Consider the following 14,115-nt stretch of genomic DNA (forward strand, 5'->3'; position numbering starts at 1 on the left):
GGGTGGTGGAGATGAGGTTGCTTTCAGGACATGAGTATAGAGAAACAAAAAGCTTCATTGCACTGCCCCACTCGGCCAGCAGGTCTTTAAAGATCATCTCAACAACCAGTTCTGGGTCTGGGGACACAATATCGGCACCTTTTACCTCAGCCCAGGTACACTCGTGCAGATGGTTGATGATGACCTCTGCTTTTTTCTCAACCAAAACCAAATGCACCTTCAAACTGGCCTCCTCCAGGATCATTTCCAGGACCCTGTGGACCATCTTCTTCTCACTATTAGGTGCAGACTCTTCCAGGTGGTAAAACACAGCATTGCTCATTTTCTTAGTAGTGGCACCTGAGAGAGTGTGCAGAACACGATTCAATTTGACAGCCCAGCTTGAGGTGAACATCAGACCTGAGCTTGTGTGTAGATATATACTGTACACCCGTAGTGCTTGGGCCAAGATGTATACGACACAAACCTTAAAGCCATCAAAGTTTCAAACAGTTTCTTTGCATATTATCACATCACAGCACACGTGTAATCTCTCAGCAGTTTAATATGAAGTTTATGAAGTTCTTTAATAAGAAAATTGAACTTATTAGAAAGGAGATTAAAGACAGCTACAACGGGGTTATAGTAACACAGATACGATTGTATATACGGCGGATACTGCAAATATCCAAAAATAGTTTCTCTCGTTTTGATGAAATAACATTAGAAGGATTGTTACAACGTGTAAATGGAATAAAACAAACAACATGTTTACTTGACCCACTTCCTGGGAAACTTATCAAGGAGCTTCTTGTATTATTAGGTCCATCAGTGCTAAATATTATAAACTTATCACTTTCCTCGGGCACTGTTCCCGTTGCATTTAAAAAAGCGGTTATTCATCCTCTCCTTAAAAGACCTAACCTCGATCCTGACCTCATGGTAAACTACCGACCGGTGTCTCACCTTCCCTTTATTTCGAAAATCCTCGAAAAAATTGTTGCAGGGCAGCTAAATGAGCACTTAGCGTTTAACAATCTATGTGAAACCTTTCAATCCGGTTTCAGGGCAAATCACTCGACTGAGACAGCCCTCGCAAAATTGACTAATGATCTATTGCTAACGATGGACTCTGATGCGTCATCTATGTTGCTGCTCCTCGATCTTAGCGCTGCTTTCGATACCGTCGATCATAATATTTTATTAGAGCGTATCAAAATACGAATTGGTATGTCGGACTCAGCCCTGTCATGGTTTAACTCTTATCTTACTGATAGGATGCAGTGCGTCTTCCCCAGGGTTCGGTCCTTGGCCCTGTACTCTTCAGCATCTACATGCTGCCGCTAGGTGACGTCATACGCAAATACGGTATTAGCTTTCACTGTTATGCTGATGACACCCAACTTTACATGCCCCTAAAGCTGACCAACACGCCGGACTGTAGTCAGTTGGAAGCGTGTCTTAATGAAATTAAACAATGGATGTCCGCTAACTTTTTGCAACTTAATGCCAAAAAAACGGAAATGCTGATTATCGGTCCTGCTAGACACCGACCTCTATTCAATAATACAACTTTAACATTTGACAACCAAATAATAAAACAAGGTGACTCTGTAAAAAATCTGGGTATTATCTTCGACCCAACTCTCTCCTTTGAGTCACACATTAAAAGCGTTACTAAAACGGCCTTCTTTCATCTCCGTAATATCGCTAAAATTCGCTCCATTTTGTCCACTAAAGACGCCGAGATCATTATCCATGCGTTTGTTACGTCTCGTCTCGATTACTGTAACGTATTATTTTCGGGTCTCCCCATGTCTAGCATTAAAAGATTACAGTTGGTACAAAATGCGGCTGCTAGACTTTTGACAAGAACAAGAAAGTTTGATCATATTACGCCTGTACTGGCTCACCTGCACTGGCTTCCTGTGCACTTAAGATGCGACTTTAAGGTTTTACTACTTACGTATAAAATACTACACGGTCTAGCTCCAGCCTATCTTGCCGATTGTATTGTACCGTATGTCCCGGCAAGAAATCTGCGTTCAAAAGACTCCGGCTTATTAGTGATTCCTAGAGCTCAAAAAAAGTCTGCGGGCTATAGAGCGTTTTCCGTTCGGGCTCCAGTACTCTGGAATGCCCTCCCGGTAACAGTTCGAGATGCTACCTCAGTAGAAGCATTTAAGTCTCACCTTAAAACTCATCTGTATACTCTAGCCTTTAAATAGACCTCCTTTTAAGACCAGTTGATCTGCCGCTTCTTTTCTTTTTCTCCTATGTCCCACTCTCCCTTGTGGAGGGGGTCCGGTCCGATCCGGTGGCCATGTACTGCTTGCCTGTGTATCGGCTGGGGACGTCCAGAGTCGAGACCCAGGATGGACCGCTCGTCGGGACCCAGGATGGACCGCTCGCCTGTATCGGTTGGGGACATCTCTACGCTGCTGATCCGCTTGAGATGGTTTCCTGTGGACGGGACTCTCACTGCTGTCTTGGAGCCACTATGGATTGAACTTTCACAGTATCATGTTAGACCCGCTCGACATCCATTGCTTTCGGTCCCCTAGAGGGGGGGGGTTGCCCACATCTGAGGTCCTCTCCAAGGTTTCTCATAGTCAGCATTGTCACTGGCGTCCCACTGGATGTGAATTCTCCCTGCCCACTGGGTGTGAGTTTTCCTTGCCCTTTTGTGGGTTCTTCCGAGGATGTTGTAGTCGTAATGATTTGTGCAGTCCTTTGAGACATTTGTGATTTGGGGCTATATAAATAAACATTGATTGATTGATTGATAATAAGTAAATATGTTTTACATAATACATGCCCTGTGATGAGGTGGCGTCTTGTCCAGGGTGTACCCTGTTCCACCCGAATGCAGCTGAGCTAGGCTCCAGCGACCCCCCCCCCCATGACCCCAAAAGGGACAAGAAGTAGAAAAAGGATGGATGGATATATATATATATATATATATATATATATATATATATATATATATATATATATATATATATATATATATATATATATATATATATATATATATATATATATATATATATATATATATATATATATATTGTGAACGACTCCAGCCGTCACCGTGTGGGTTGCATGGACCATTTAGGTAGGACATCACGTCGAGCAGGTTTGACTCTTTTATTTTTTCAAATAAGGATTCTGCGTCAAAGTTGATCGGGCCACTTTTCAGCGCCTCCTCCTCTGCTGCTCGTCTCGGCTGGCTTTTAGGCTGTCGGTGACGTCGTCTTCCCCTGGGGCTCATTCTTCGCTCGTTTGTGTTGTCTTTTTCTTGCTTCTGCTCCGCTGTGGACACTCCAACTCTCTCTCGCTCCTTCCTCCTTCTCTCCTCTTAAACGCTGTGAGGAGATAGGCAGATTGAGAATCGGTGTGTGTGTCACGCACCTGATCTTGATTTTGGCGGTGTCACTCCAGGCACGCCCCGCCTCTTTGTTCCGCTGCATACTCCGCCTCCTGGCCAGCCATCTTGAGCCGGCCCATGGTGTGTCCCGCCCCGCCGTCGTATATATATATATATATATATATATATATATATATATATATATATATATATATATATATATATATATATATATATGTATATACATATATATATATATATATACATATACATATGAATATACATATACATATACATATACATATACATCAGAATCAGAATCAGAATTAGACATACTTTATTAATCCCCGAGGGGGGTGGTAATTAAAATTTTCAGCACAATCCCATTCAAGATCAGACAAACATTACAGGGAGACAGAACAGGATTGCTGACGGGTCTGCCAACTTACAAAAAAGGTGAGATGCAGGTAAACAAGTGGTGGGAATTTACAAAAATCAATCAATCAATCAATCAATCAATGTTTATTTATATAGCCCCAAATCACAAATGTCTCAAAGGACTGCACAAATCATTACGACTACAACATCCTCGGAAGAACCCACAAAAGGGCAAGGAAAACTCACACCCAGTGGGCAGGGAGAATTCACATTCAGTGGGACGCCAGCGACAATGCTGACTATGAGAAACCTTGGAGAGGACCTCAGATGTGGGCAACCCCCCCCCTCTAGGGGACCGAAAGCAATGGATGTCGAGCGGGTCCAACATGATACTGTGAAAGTTCAATCCATAGTGGCTCCAAGACAGCAGCGAGAGTCCCGTCCACAGGAAACCATCTGAAGCGGATCAGCAGCGTAGAGATGTCCCCAACCGATACAGGCGAGCGGTCCATCCTGGGTCCCGACGAGCGGTCCATCCTGGGTCTCGACTCTGGACAGTCAGTACTTCATCCATGGTCATCGGACCGGACCCCCTCCACAAGGGAGGGGGGGACATAGGAGAAAGAAAAGAAGCGGCAGATCAACTGGTCTAAAAAGGAGGTCTATTTAAAGGCTAGAGTATACAAATGAGTTTTAAGATGAGACTTAAATGCTTCTACTGAGGTAGCATCTCGAACTGTTACCGGGAGGGCATTCCAGAGTACTGGAGCCCGAACGGAAAAATAAAACATATATATACATCCATCCATTTCCTACCGCTCATTCCCTTCTGGGGTCGCGGGGGGCGCTGGCGCCTATCTCAGCTACAATCGAGCGGAAGGCGGAGTACACCCTGGACAAGTCGCCTCCTCATCGCAAGGCCAACACAGATAGACAGACAACATTCACACTCACATTCACAAACTAGGGCCAATTTAGTGTTGCCAATCAACCTATCCCCAGGTGCATGTCTTTGGAAGTGGGAGGAAGCCCGAGTACCCGGAGGGAACCCACGCATTCACGGGGAGAACATGCAAACTCCACACAGAAAGATCGCGAGCCTGGGATTGAACCCAGGACTGCAGGACCTTCGTATTGTGAGGCAGACGCACTAACCCCTCTGCCATGTAAATGGGTTATACAGTACTTGTATAGCGCTTTTCTAACTTCAAAGTACTCAAAGCGATTTGACACTATTTCCATATTCACCCATTCACACACTTTCACACACTGATGACAGGAGCTGCCATGCAAGGCACTAACCAGCACCCATCAGGAGCAAGGGTGAAGTGTCTTGCTCAAGGATTGACTGATTGAGTGATTGAAACTTTTATTAGTAGATTGCACAGTACAGTACATATTCCGTACAATTGACCACTAAATGGTAACACCCGCATAAGTTTTTCATGGTAATAAACCAACGGACACAATGGACGTGACGAGGTTGGTAGAAGATGGGGATCGAACCAAAAACCCTCAGGTTGCTGGCACAAGCCACTCTCCCAACCGCGCCACGCCGTCCCAGGTGTAATATTTAAATTAATTGCTGATTTAATTATGCATCCATCCATCCATTTATTACCGCTTATTCCCTTTGGGGTTGCGGGGGGCGCTGGTCCCTATCTCAGCTACAATCGGGCGGAAGGCGGCGTACACCCTGGACAAGTCACTACCTCATCACAGGGCCAACACAGATGGACAGACAACATTCACACTCACATTCACACACTAGTGCCAATTTAGTGTTGCCAATCAACCTATCCCCAGGTGCATGTCTTTGGAGGTGGGAGGAAGCCGGAGTACCCGGAGGGAACCCACGCAGTCACGGGTAGAACATGCAAACTCCACACAGAAAGGTCCCGAGCCTGGGATTGAACCCAAGACTACTCAGGACCTTCAAATTGTGAGGCAGATGCACTAACCTCTCTCCCACCGTGCTGCCCCTGATTTAATTATTTCATGATTTAATTGATTATTTAGTGACCTAATTAGTATCCATCCATCTATCCCTTCTCTACCGCTTATTCCCTTTGGGGTTGGGGGGGGGGCGCTGGCGCCTATCTCAGCTACAATCGGGCGGAAGGCAGGGTACACCCTGGACAAGTCGCTATCTCATCACAGGGCCAACACAGATAGACAGACAACATTCACACTCACATTCACACACTAGGGCCAATTTAGTGTTGCCAATCAACCTATCCCCAGGTGCATGTCTTTGGAGGTGGGAGGAAGCCGGAGTACCCGCAGGGAACCCACGCAGTCACGGGTAGAACATGCAAACTCCACACAGAAAAATCCCGAGCCTGGGATTGAACCCAAGACTACTCAGGACCTTTGTATTGTGAGGCAGATGCACTAACCCCTCTTCCACCGTGCTGCCCCTGATTTAATTATTTCATGATTTAATTGATTATTTAGTGACCTAATTAGTATCCATCCATCTATCCATTCTCTACCGCTCATTCCCTTTGGGGTTGCGGGGGGCGCTGGCAGCTACAATCGGGCGGAAGGCAGCGTACACCCTGGACAAGTCGCCACCTCATCGCAGGGCCAACACAAATAGACAGACAACATTCACACTCACATTCACACACTAGGGCCAATTTAGTGTTGCCAATCAACCTATCCCCCAGGTGCATGTCTTTGGATTAATATATACGTTTTAATTATTAATAACGCATTTAAGTATGTTTTCATATTTTATTTTATTTAATTTTGTCCCATTTGGCCCTCCACATGTAATCAATTCTACAATCTTTGCTTTTGCAGAGCTAAATTGCCTGGAGCCCTGTGTGACATTTCCGGCTTTAGGACCCAGCGGTGCACCGCTCAGGAGCCCTTTAACTCATTGACACGAATGACACCACAATGGCGGTGTTTACCTGAGTGCCACCCACTGCCGACGCATTGGTGACGTTTGCTCTTTGTTCACCTTCAGTGGTCATTGTATTGTCGCTGTGTTTGTGTTCATATAAGCTGATGGAGCACATCCGACTACCAAAGGTAAACGAGAGTCTGACTGTGGTCATCATTTCCGCATTACAGCCCCTCGCTGACGCTAGCCCTCGAAAAGCCACCAGCACTCTACTGAGGTTTTATTAGATATTAGATATAATAATACCGACTTTAACATTAAGTGCCACGTAGACGAGTATTGCAGTGTGTGTCAGTCAAGTGCACTGCAGTGGTTAAGTGTAAGACAATTCAGGCTCCAGGAGTGCCAGATCTGATTGCAGATGACGTCATGCAATAGGATGGTTGAGATTGATTGATCCCATATTTGCATATTCCAGGTGCAGAAGGTGAGGCTGCTTGACCGAGTGTTCCCCAGAAGAAGCAGCGTGGGCACCCTCTACCTGACAGCCACTCACACCATCTTTGTGGAGAGTGATGGAATGCGCAATGAAACATGGGTAGGCAGACTTATGTTGAATAAAGCAGTGTTTTTCAACCACTGTGCCGCGGCACACTAGTGTGCAGTGAAATACAGTCTGGTGTGCCGTGGGAGATTATGTAATTTCACCTAATTGGGTTAAAAAAATATTTTGCACACAATTATAATCCGTAAATAATGTGCCGTTAATGAGTGTCTGTACTGTCTAAAACAGGGGTCTCAAACATGCGGCCCGCGCTTTGATATGACAATTTAATGTATGTGCGACCCGCGAGTTTAATATGAACGCCGCTTGATGGGTCATGCTTGCCAACGTCCCCAATTTTCCCGGGAGACCCCTGAATTTCAGGGCATCAATTCTCTCGAAGCCCCTGTCAATTTATACCAGATCAACAATATTCAGGGAGTGCTGTAATGGCACTGCCTTTAGCGCCCCCTACATCCTGAACTGACAGCGTGCAAGCCCAATTGTATGTTGCATCTGGCCATGTGGTACGCATGTGTGTTATTGCAAGACATATTTCATCAACAGCTACATAGATCACACTAAAGGTGGCCGTAAAAAAACTTTTAACACTGTTACAAATACGTGCCAGACTATGAACCCACACCAAACAAGAATGACAAACACATTTCGGGAGAACATCCGCATCGTAACACAACATAAACACACCAGAACAATTACCCAGAATCCCATGCAGACCTAACCCTTCCGGGCTACAATATACACAACCCTGCTACCACCAACCCCCCCCACATCCCTGCCCTCCCTACTTGCGTCGGTTGAGGTTTTGTATATTGTAGCCCTGCAAGGTGTTCTGGGTATTTTTTCTCTTGTATTTAAGTTGTGTTAGGGTACGGAAAATCTCCCAAAAAGGGTTTGTCATTCTTGTTTGGTGTGGGTTCAAAATGTGGCGCATATTTGTAACCGTGTTAAAGATGTTTATGCGGCACCCTCAGTGTGACCTGTGTGACTGTTGAACAAGTACGTCCTGCAGCCACTGATGTTCTCCACAAGTCTCACACAACATGTTACAGAGCCGGCACATTGGTTGTGTGATATAAAAGCGTGCGCAATGACATGTAATGGAGCAGTAGTCGTCTTTTGGGGGTGCGCGTACCCCTGGAGATACATAAAGGTATGCCAAGGAACAAGTGAGATTTATTAAAAACATTCTTAAAAACAGCGGCAATTCATAAATCCTTAATACATATGTTTATTGAATAATACTTCAATGAAGAATGAATGTAAGTTCATGAACTGTGGAAAAATAATACAACAATCCAACATTTAGTGTTGACAGCTAGACTTTTTGTGGACATGTTCCATAAATATTGATGTTAAAGATTTCTTTTTTTGTGAAGAAATGTTTAGAATGAAGTTGATGAATCCAGATGGATCTCTATTACAATTCCCAAAGAGGGCACTATAAGTTTATGATTACTTCTATGTGTAGAAATCTTTATTCATAATTTAATCACTTGTTTATTTTTCAACAAGTTTTTTTTGTTATTTTTATATATTTTTTTCCAAATAGTTCAAGAAATACCACTGCAAATGAGCAATATTTTGCACTGTTATACAATTTAATAAATCAGAAACTGAGGACATAGTGCTGTATTTTACTTCTTTATCTCTTTTTTTCAACCAAAAATGCTTTGCTCTGATTAGGGGGTACATGAATTAAAAAATGTTCACAGGGGGTACATCACTGAAAAAAGGTTGAGAACCACTGTTGTAGAGGACGTTAAAGGCAGTGCAGTCACGGCAGCCCTTAATAATGTCGGCCGGGTGAAAATTGGGAAAAATTCAGGAGAATGGTTGCACCGGTAGATTGTCGGGAGGTGCACGGAAATTCAGGAGTCTCACGGAAAAATCGTGAGGATTGGCAAGTATGTTGCTAGGGCAGGAAAGCCATTTATAGAAGGTGAATTCATTGAAAAATGCATGTTAGATTTTTTTAAGAAATCTTTTCTTCCGGCCCAGCCTCACCCAGTGTCTGCATCCAGTGGCCCCCAGGTAAACTGAGTTTGAGACCCCTGGTCTAAAGCTTGGCAGAGTAACCACATTATACTCTTCCATATCAGTAGGTGGCAGCAGGTAGCTAATTGCTTTGCAGATATCGTGAACACGTCGTGTCGTGATCACAATATGCAGACGACAGCGAGAAGCAGCGTGCAGGTAATAAGATATCTTATGTTTAAGCCAAAAAGAAAAGGCATTGAAGCTTGGGCATGGCTATGCAAAACAAAACTAAAACTGAACTGGCTGCAAAGTAAACAAAACACATAATGCTGGTCGACAGCAAAGACTTGCAACGTGTGGAGCAGAGACGGCGTCCACAAAGTGCATCCGTACATGACATGACAATCAACAGTGTCCCCACACAGAAGGAAAGTGTCCGCACAACTCAAAATAGTCTGGATTGTGAAAACAAAGCAGGTGTGGAGAATAGTGCTCAAGGAAGACATGAAACTGCAACAGGAAAATACCAAAAAAACAGGAAAAAACACCAAAATAGGAGCACAAGAGAAGGACTAAAACACTACCCACAGAAAAACACAAAAAAACTCAAAATAAGTCACAGCGTGATGTGACAGGTTGTGACAGTACATCTACTTTGAGACTACAGCTAGAGGGATGCATGCTTGGTTATGGTTTAAATCTATATCCAACAATTGCGAGAATGACTTTTTATTGTCAATATCGGCTACTTCGTTTCTTTTTTTGCCTCAGGATTTTTTCAATGAAAATAATATCCCTTTGCTCAAAAAAGGTTGAAAAACACCGGATTAAAGCACCAGCAAGCTCTTTCTTGCCTGTTTGGATTTCAAAGCAGACTGATTATTTACTTTTTTGTTTTAGGTGCTTCACAGTTTGATTTTTGGTGTGGAGAAACACACATCCACACCATCAGGATGCCCCCTCCTAATGCGCTGCAAGAACTTCCAAGTTCTTTATTTTGTCATTCCTCAAGAGCGAGAATGCCACGATGTGTACGTGTCTCTGCAGCGCCTCGCCCAGCCAGGTGAGATGCTTGCACACCAGCACGTCACAGATTATTGCCTCTACCAAGCAGGCATGTTGCAAAAAGGTCCCATTTTTCTTGATAGAAAACATTTGAAAAAAGTGTCATTTGTAGCATTTTGTATCTAGATGGGTCTGATTACACCATAAATATAGCCAAGTTGCTGCAGATTGCAAACCCCTGCTTAGGCTGTACTCTCTGTTGCGTGCAAATTGACTGTTGGTTCCCATTATAATTTATTGTCCATTTCAGCTTTCTCGGGATCCACTAGGGTAGCGCAATATAGACAGTATACGATTATAAATTATACAGATTTGGCCAACTACAGAGCTTTTAATACTCTCATGCGTGCATGTGGATGACACATTCTGTGACATACAAATTTCATAACGTCGAACGGCCGTGTCCTCAATGCAATGTAGCGTCCTTGTTAGTGAGATAGCGGCTAACATCCCTCCACCAATTGTTGCCTCGACGGTGACAAACAAACTGTTTCGTACAAGTAGGGCTGGGCGATATGGACGAAAAAGTATATCTCGATATATTTTTACTTGAACTCGATATTTGATATATATTCTGGTGAAAGTACACATATAGATATATTCATTTTTGAGCGAGATTCACTGAAATTGAAGTGACTGACTAGTGTCCTGTAAACAGTCAGTGGCACTTTTATTAACCAGTTAGTCATGATGGGTATTAACAGCATAGAAAATAAACTGGTTAAGTAGCACAGAATTACATAACATAAACAAAATAAAAAAATATTCTTTCTACGTAAAATGAATAACATAGCTGTGCAAATGGTACATTTTTGGCAGCATTTCTTGTGCGAAATACGCCCGGCTCGGCAACTTGAGAACAGTTTGGATTTGGGCTTAAATGGTAAACAACTGAAATGTATGTTTTGCCGAGACGCATACATTCGTCTAAATGTGGCCAAGTAGACACATTGTGGTTTTCCTGGACGTGGTCTACATCGCTAAAAGAAAAAGCTAAAGAAGAGAATCCCTCTGCCATCTTCCACTAGTTTTTTTTAATATATAAATCGCTCTTCTCTCCTACGACTCTCTTTCCGTCATTTGGGATGTCTGTTGTGATTTCCCTATCTTGCCTCTGATTGGCCTAATCTCAACCCATCGTGACTCATCATAGTAAACAACCAACCAATCATGGATGTTCTTACATCGTCTTTTGCCTCCCTGTTTACCTGCAACACTTAAGTGCGAAGACTGCCCCAGGCTTTTCCACATACACCTTGGACTGCACAGTCACTGGCATGCACACAGACAGCGAGTCCAGCAAGCTCAGAGAGTCCAGAAGGTGAAGAAATTAATGATGAAGGAGAACGGATCCTCGTTTCTGAGGCTGCCAGGATGATGAAGGTGGCAAATAAACTGCTTCTTACAAGTATTATTATCATTAGAGAACAAGGAATCGTTTAACATGCTACACTACACATCGTAGGGGGATACAACCCCGGATTTAGACTGGATGCATAACAGCTGCTGAACGGCGACACCATGGAACGTCTAGCGTGGCCTTTTACGAAATCTTGCAAATCCACGCAAAACCATGTGATAAGAGGAGTTGTAGTATAGCGAACCACAAACTGTTGTTTTTTCCTTCAAGAGGAGCATAATCAAATAAAGTCGGTCCTGCCATTCGAGATACGTAACGGCTACTGAACGGCAACACAGCAGAACGTCTCGAGCTTTGCCGTCCATCAATACTCACAGGCGGGCGTCTGTGATGGCAATGACTAGATTTGAATCGTAAAAAAGATGACAGTTTTGCCCTGTAGAATGACAACTTTATTTTTTTGGTAGCAAGTAACAACACAACAGTAACATTATCCCTGGCGAGCGTTGCACACACACACACACACATACGCACACGCATGCACATGTACAAACACACACACATACATTCAACTCCTGCTAAGTACTCCCCTGTTTCCCCATCATCCGTATTAGCTGGTATTTGATACAGGCCCCTAAATAGCTGTACAGGATATGCCTGTAATGTGATTCTTTCATATGGACCTTTTCGAATCAGCATGTTCTCATCCACTTTTGTCAGCAACGTGAAATCATGTATGAAAACCTTGGACAAGTTGACTTCAGGTTCGCCCCCGCCAGTTAGGACATTTCAAAGTGAAAAATACGATTTGCCTCAGCAAAAAATCTATGCTCAAAGCCAGCAATGATACCAAGTATAGTATCAGTATATGGCCGATACTACAGTGATTAGATCAAACATTTTTAGTATAATGAAATCCTATTTTTTGCCGGTTTGGTTTACAAACTCAAGAAATTAATAATAATAATAATAATGGATTAGAATTGATAAAGCGCTTTTCTATTATTAGAGACTCAAAGCACTCACAGAGAAGTGAGAACCCATCATTCATTCACATCTGGTGGTGGTAAGCTACATTTGTAGCTACAGCTGCCCTCGGGTAGACTGACGGAAGTGAGGCTGCCAGTTTGCGGCTACGGCCCCTCCGACAACCACCTATCATTCATTCATCATTCATTCACCAGTGTGAGCAGCAACGGGGGCATGGGTGAAATGTCCTGCCCAAGGACACAACGACAAATAAGTCCCTGGACACAGAAGGTCTAAATGCAAGAACAAAGGATTTAAATCCAAGCCAATTATAGTTTTTTCTTATGTTTAGTCATTTTGCACTATTTACTTTATTTTGCTCAAAACTTGTATGTACTGTATTTCCTGGGCTATTGAGTGCACCGATATTTAAGCTGCACCCACCGAATTTTAAAAGAAACATTTTTTTTTTTTCATATATTTGTTGGACTGGATTTTAAGACACCGCTTTATATAAGTTGTAAAATAAGATATTTGTAAATGTTTGTTTGCATACCTTAATTGTTTCTAAATGTTGCCTGTCACACGGCAGTAAAACGGTTAATAAAACAAACAGAAGTCCTTATTATGGACCCACGAGCTGCGAATGCCAGCGCTACAATCAGCTAAACAAACTCAATAACTCCACGGTGAATTTACGAAAATGAAACGATGCAAAAATAATGCCATTGTAAATTATTTATTCTAACACAGACACTTGTAAATGTGTTAGCATATTCGCTATTGCTAAGAACACTAGCTTCATTACATTATTACGATAGGATGTACAAATACGCATGAAAAACACTTCTTTCTACATGACACTTTGGACAGTTTAGGAAGTATGAATAGCTTCTTATATTGTAAAATTTTAAATTGTTGCTCAGAGTGATCAATGAAGAATCTTTTACATATCGTATTTGCTGATGTTGTTGTTGTTGCTGTGTTTTCTGTTGTTGTTTTTGTCTCTCTGTCTTATCCCCCTCTGGTCCCCACAATTTACCCCTCTGTCTTCCTTTTTTTCTCTTTCTATCCCGTCCTGCTGCACCAAATGATAATACAAATACATTTAATAAAGTCAAACACAAATAAGGCAACAAAAGAAGTATACCACACTGACACTTCTCTTTTTTAACGTAAATTAGTACAGCCGATATGGGCATCTACATCAACAATTTGATTTGCCTGAAAAGCTGCACAGGACAAAAAAAAAAAAAATAATAATAATAATAAAATGCTATGCACGGTTCCGGGTCAAGGCACGAAACAGGAAGTACATTTTCAACCGTAAGCACCTGCAGTGAACAAACTAGTCCAAAATATGTTGCCATTGCACAAACAAAAACACTCCTTTTCAGAGTCTCCGTAGGTGTAATATGAAAACTATTTGTTAAATACAAAACTTAGTTGCTGTTAGCGAAGAAAAATATATAAATTAGTCTTACCGTTTTATAAGCCACTGGGTTCAAAGCATTGGAAAAAAGTAGCGACTTATAGTCTGGAAAACACGATAATGAAAAAGAATAAGGAAATTATTTGAATATTTAATTGACATA

The 14,115-nt window shown here is 42.6% G+C and overlaps 1 protein-coding gene across 1 annotated transcript in view; it reads left to right on the forward strand.

Annotated features, from left to right (window-relative positions):
* Nucleotides 1-6,593: 6,593 nt before the first annotated feature.
* Nucleotides 6,594-14,115, forward strand: part of mtmr7a (myotubularin related protein 7a) — a 30,111-nt gene continuing 22,589 nt past the window's right edge. The window contains exons 1-3 of the mRNA XM_061901798.1: nt 6,594-6,769; nt 7,060-7,179; nt 10,027-10,189. Of these exons, the coding sequence (XP_061757782.1) occupies nt 6,746-6,769; nt 7,060-7,179; nt 10,027-10,189 (307 nt within the window). The 5' untranslated portion in view covers nt 6,594-6,745. The remainder of the gene's footprint in view (nt 6,770-7,059; nt 7,180-10,026; nt 10,190-14,115) is intronic.

The sequence above is a fragment of the Nerophis ophidion genome, linkage group LG05, assembly GCF_033978795.1.
Source record: "Nerophis ophidion isolate RoL-2023_Sa linkage group LG05, RoL_Noph_v1.0, whole genome shotgun sequence".
Classification (NCBI taxonomy): Eukaryota; Metazoa; Chordata; class Actinopteri; order Syngnathiformes; family Syngnathidae; genus Nerophis; species Nerophis ophidion.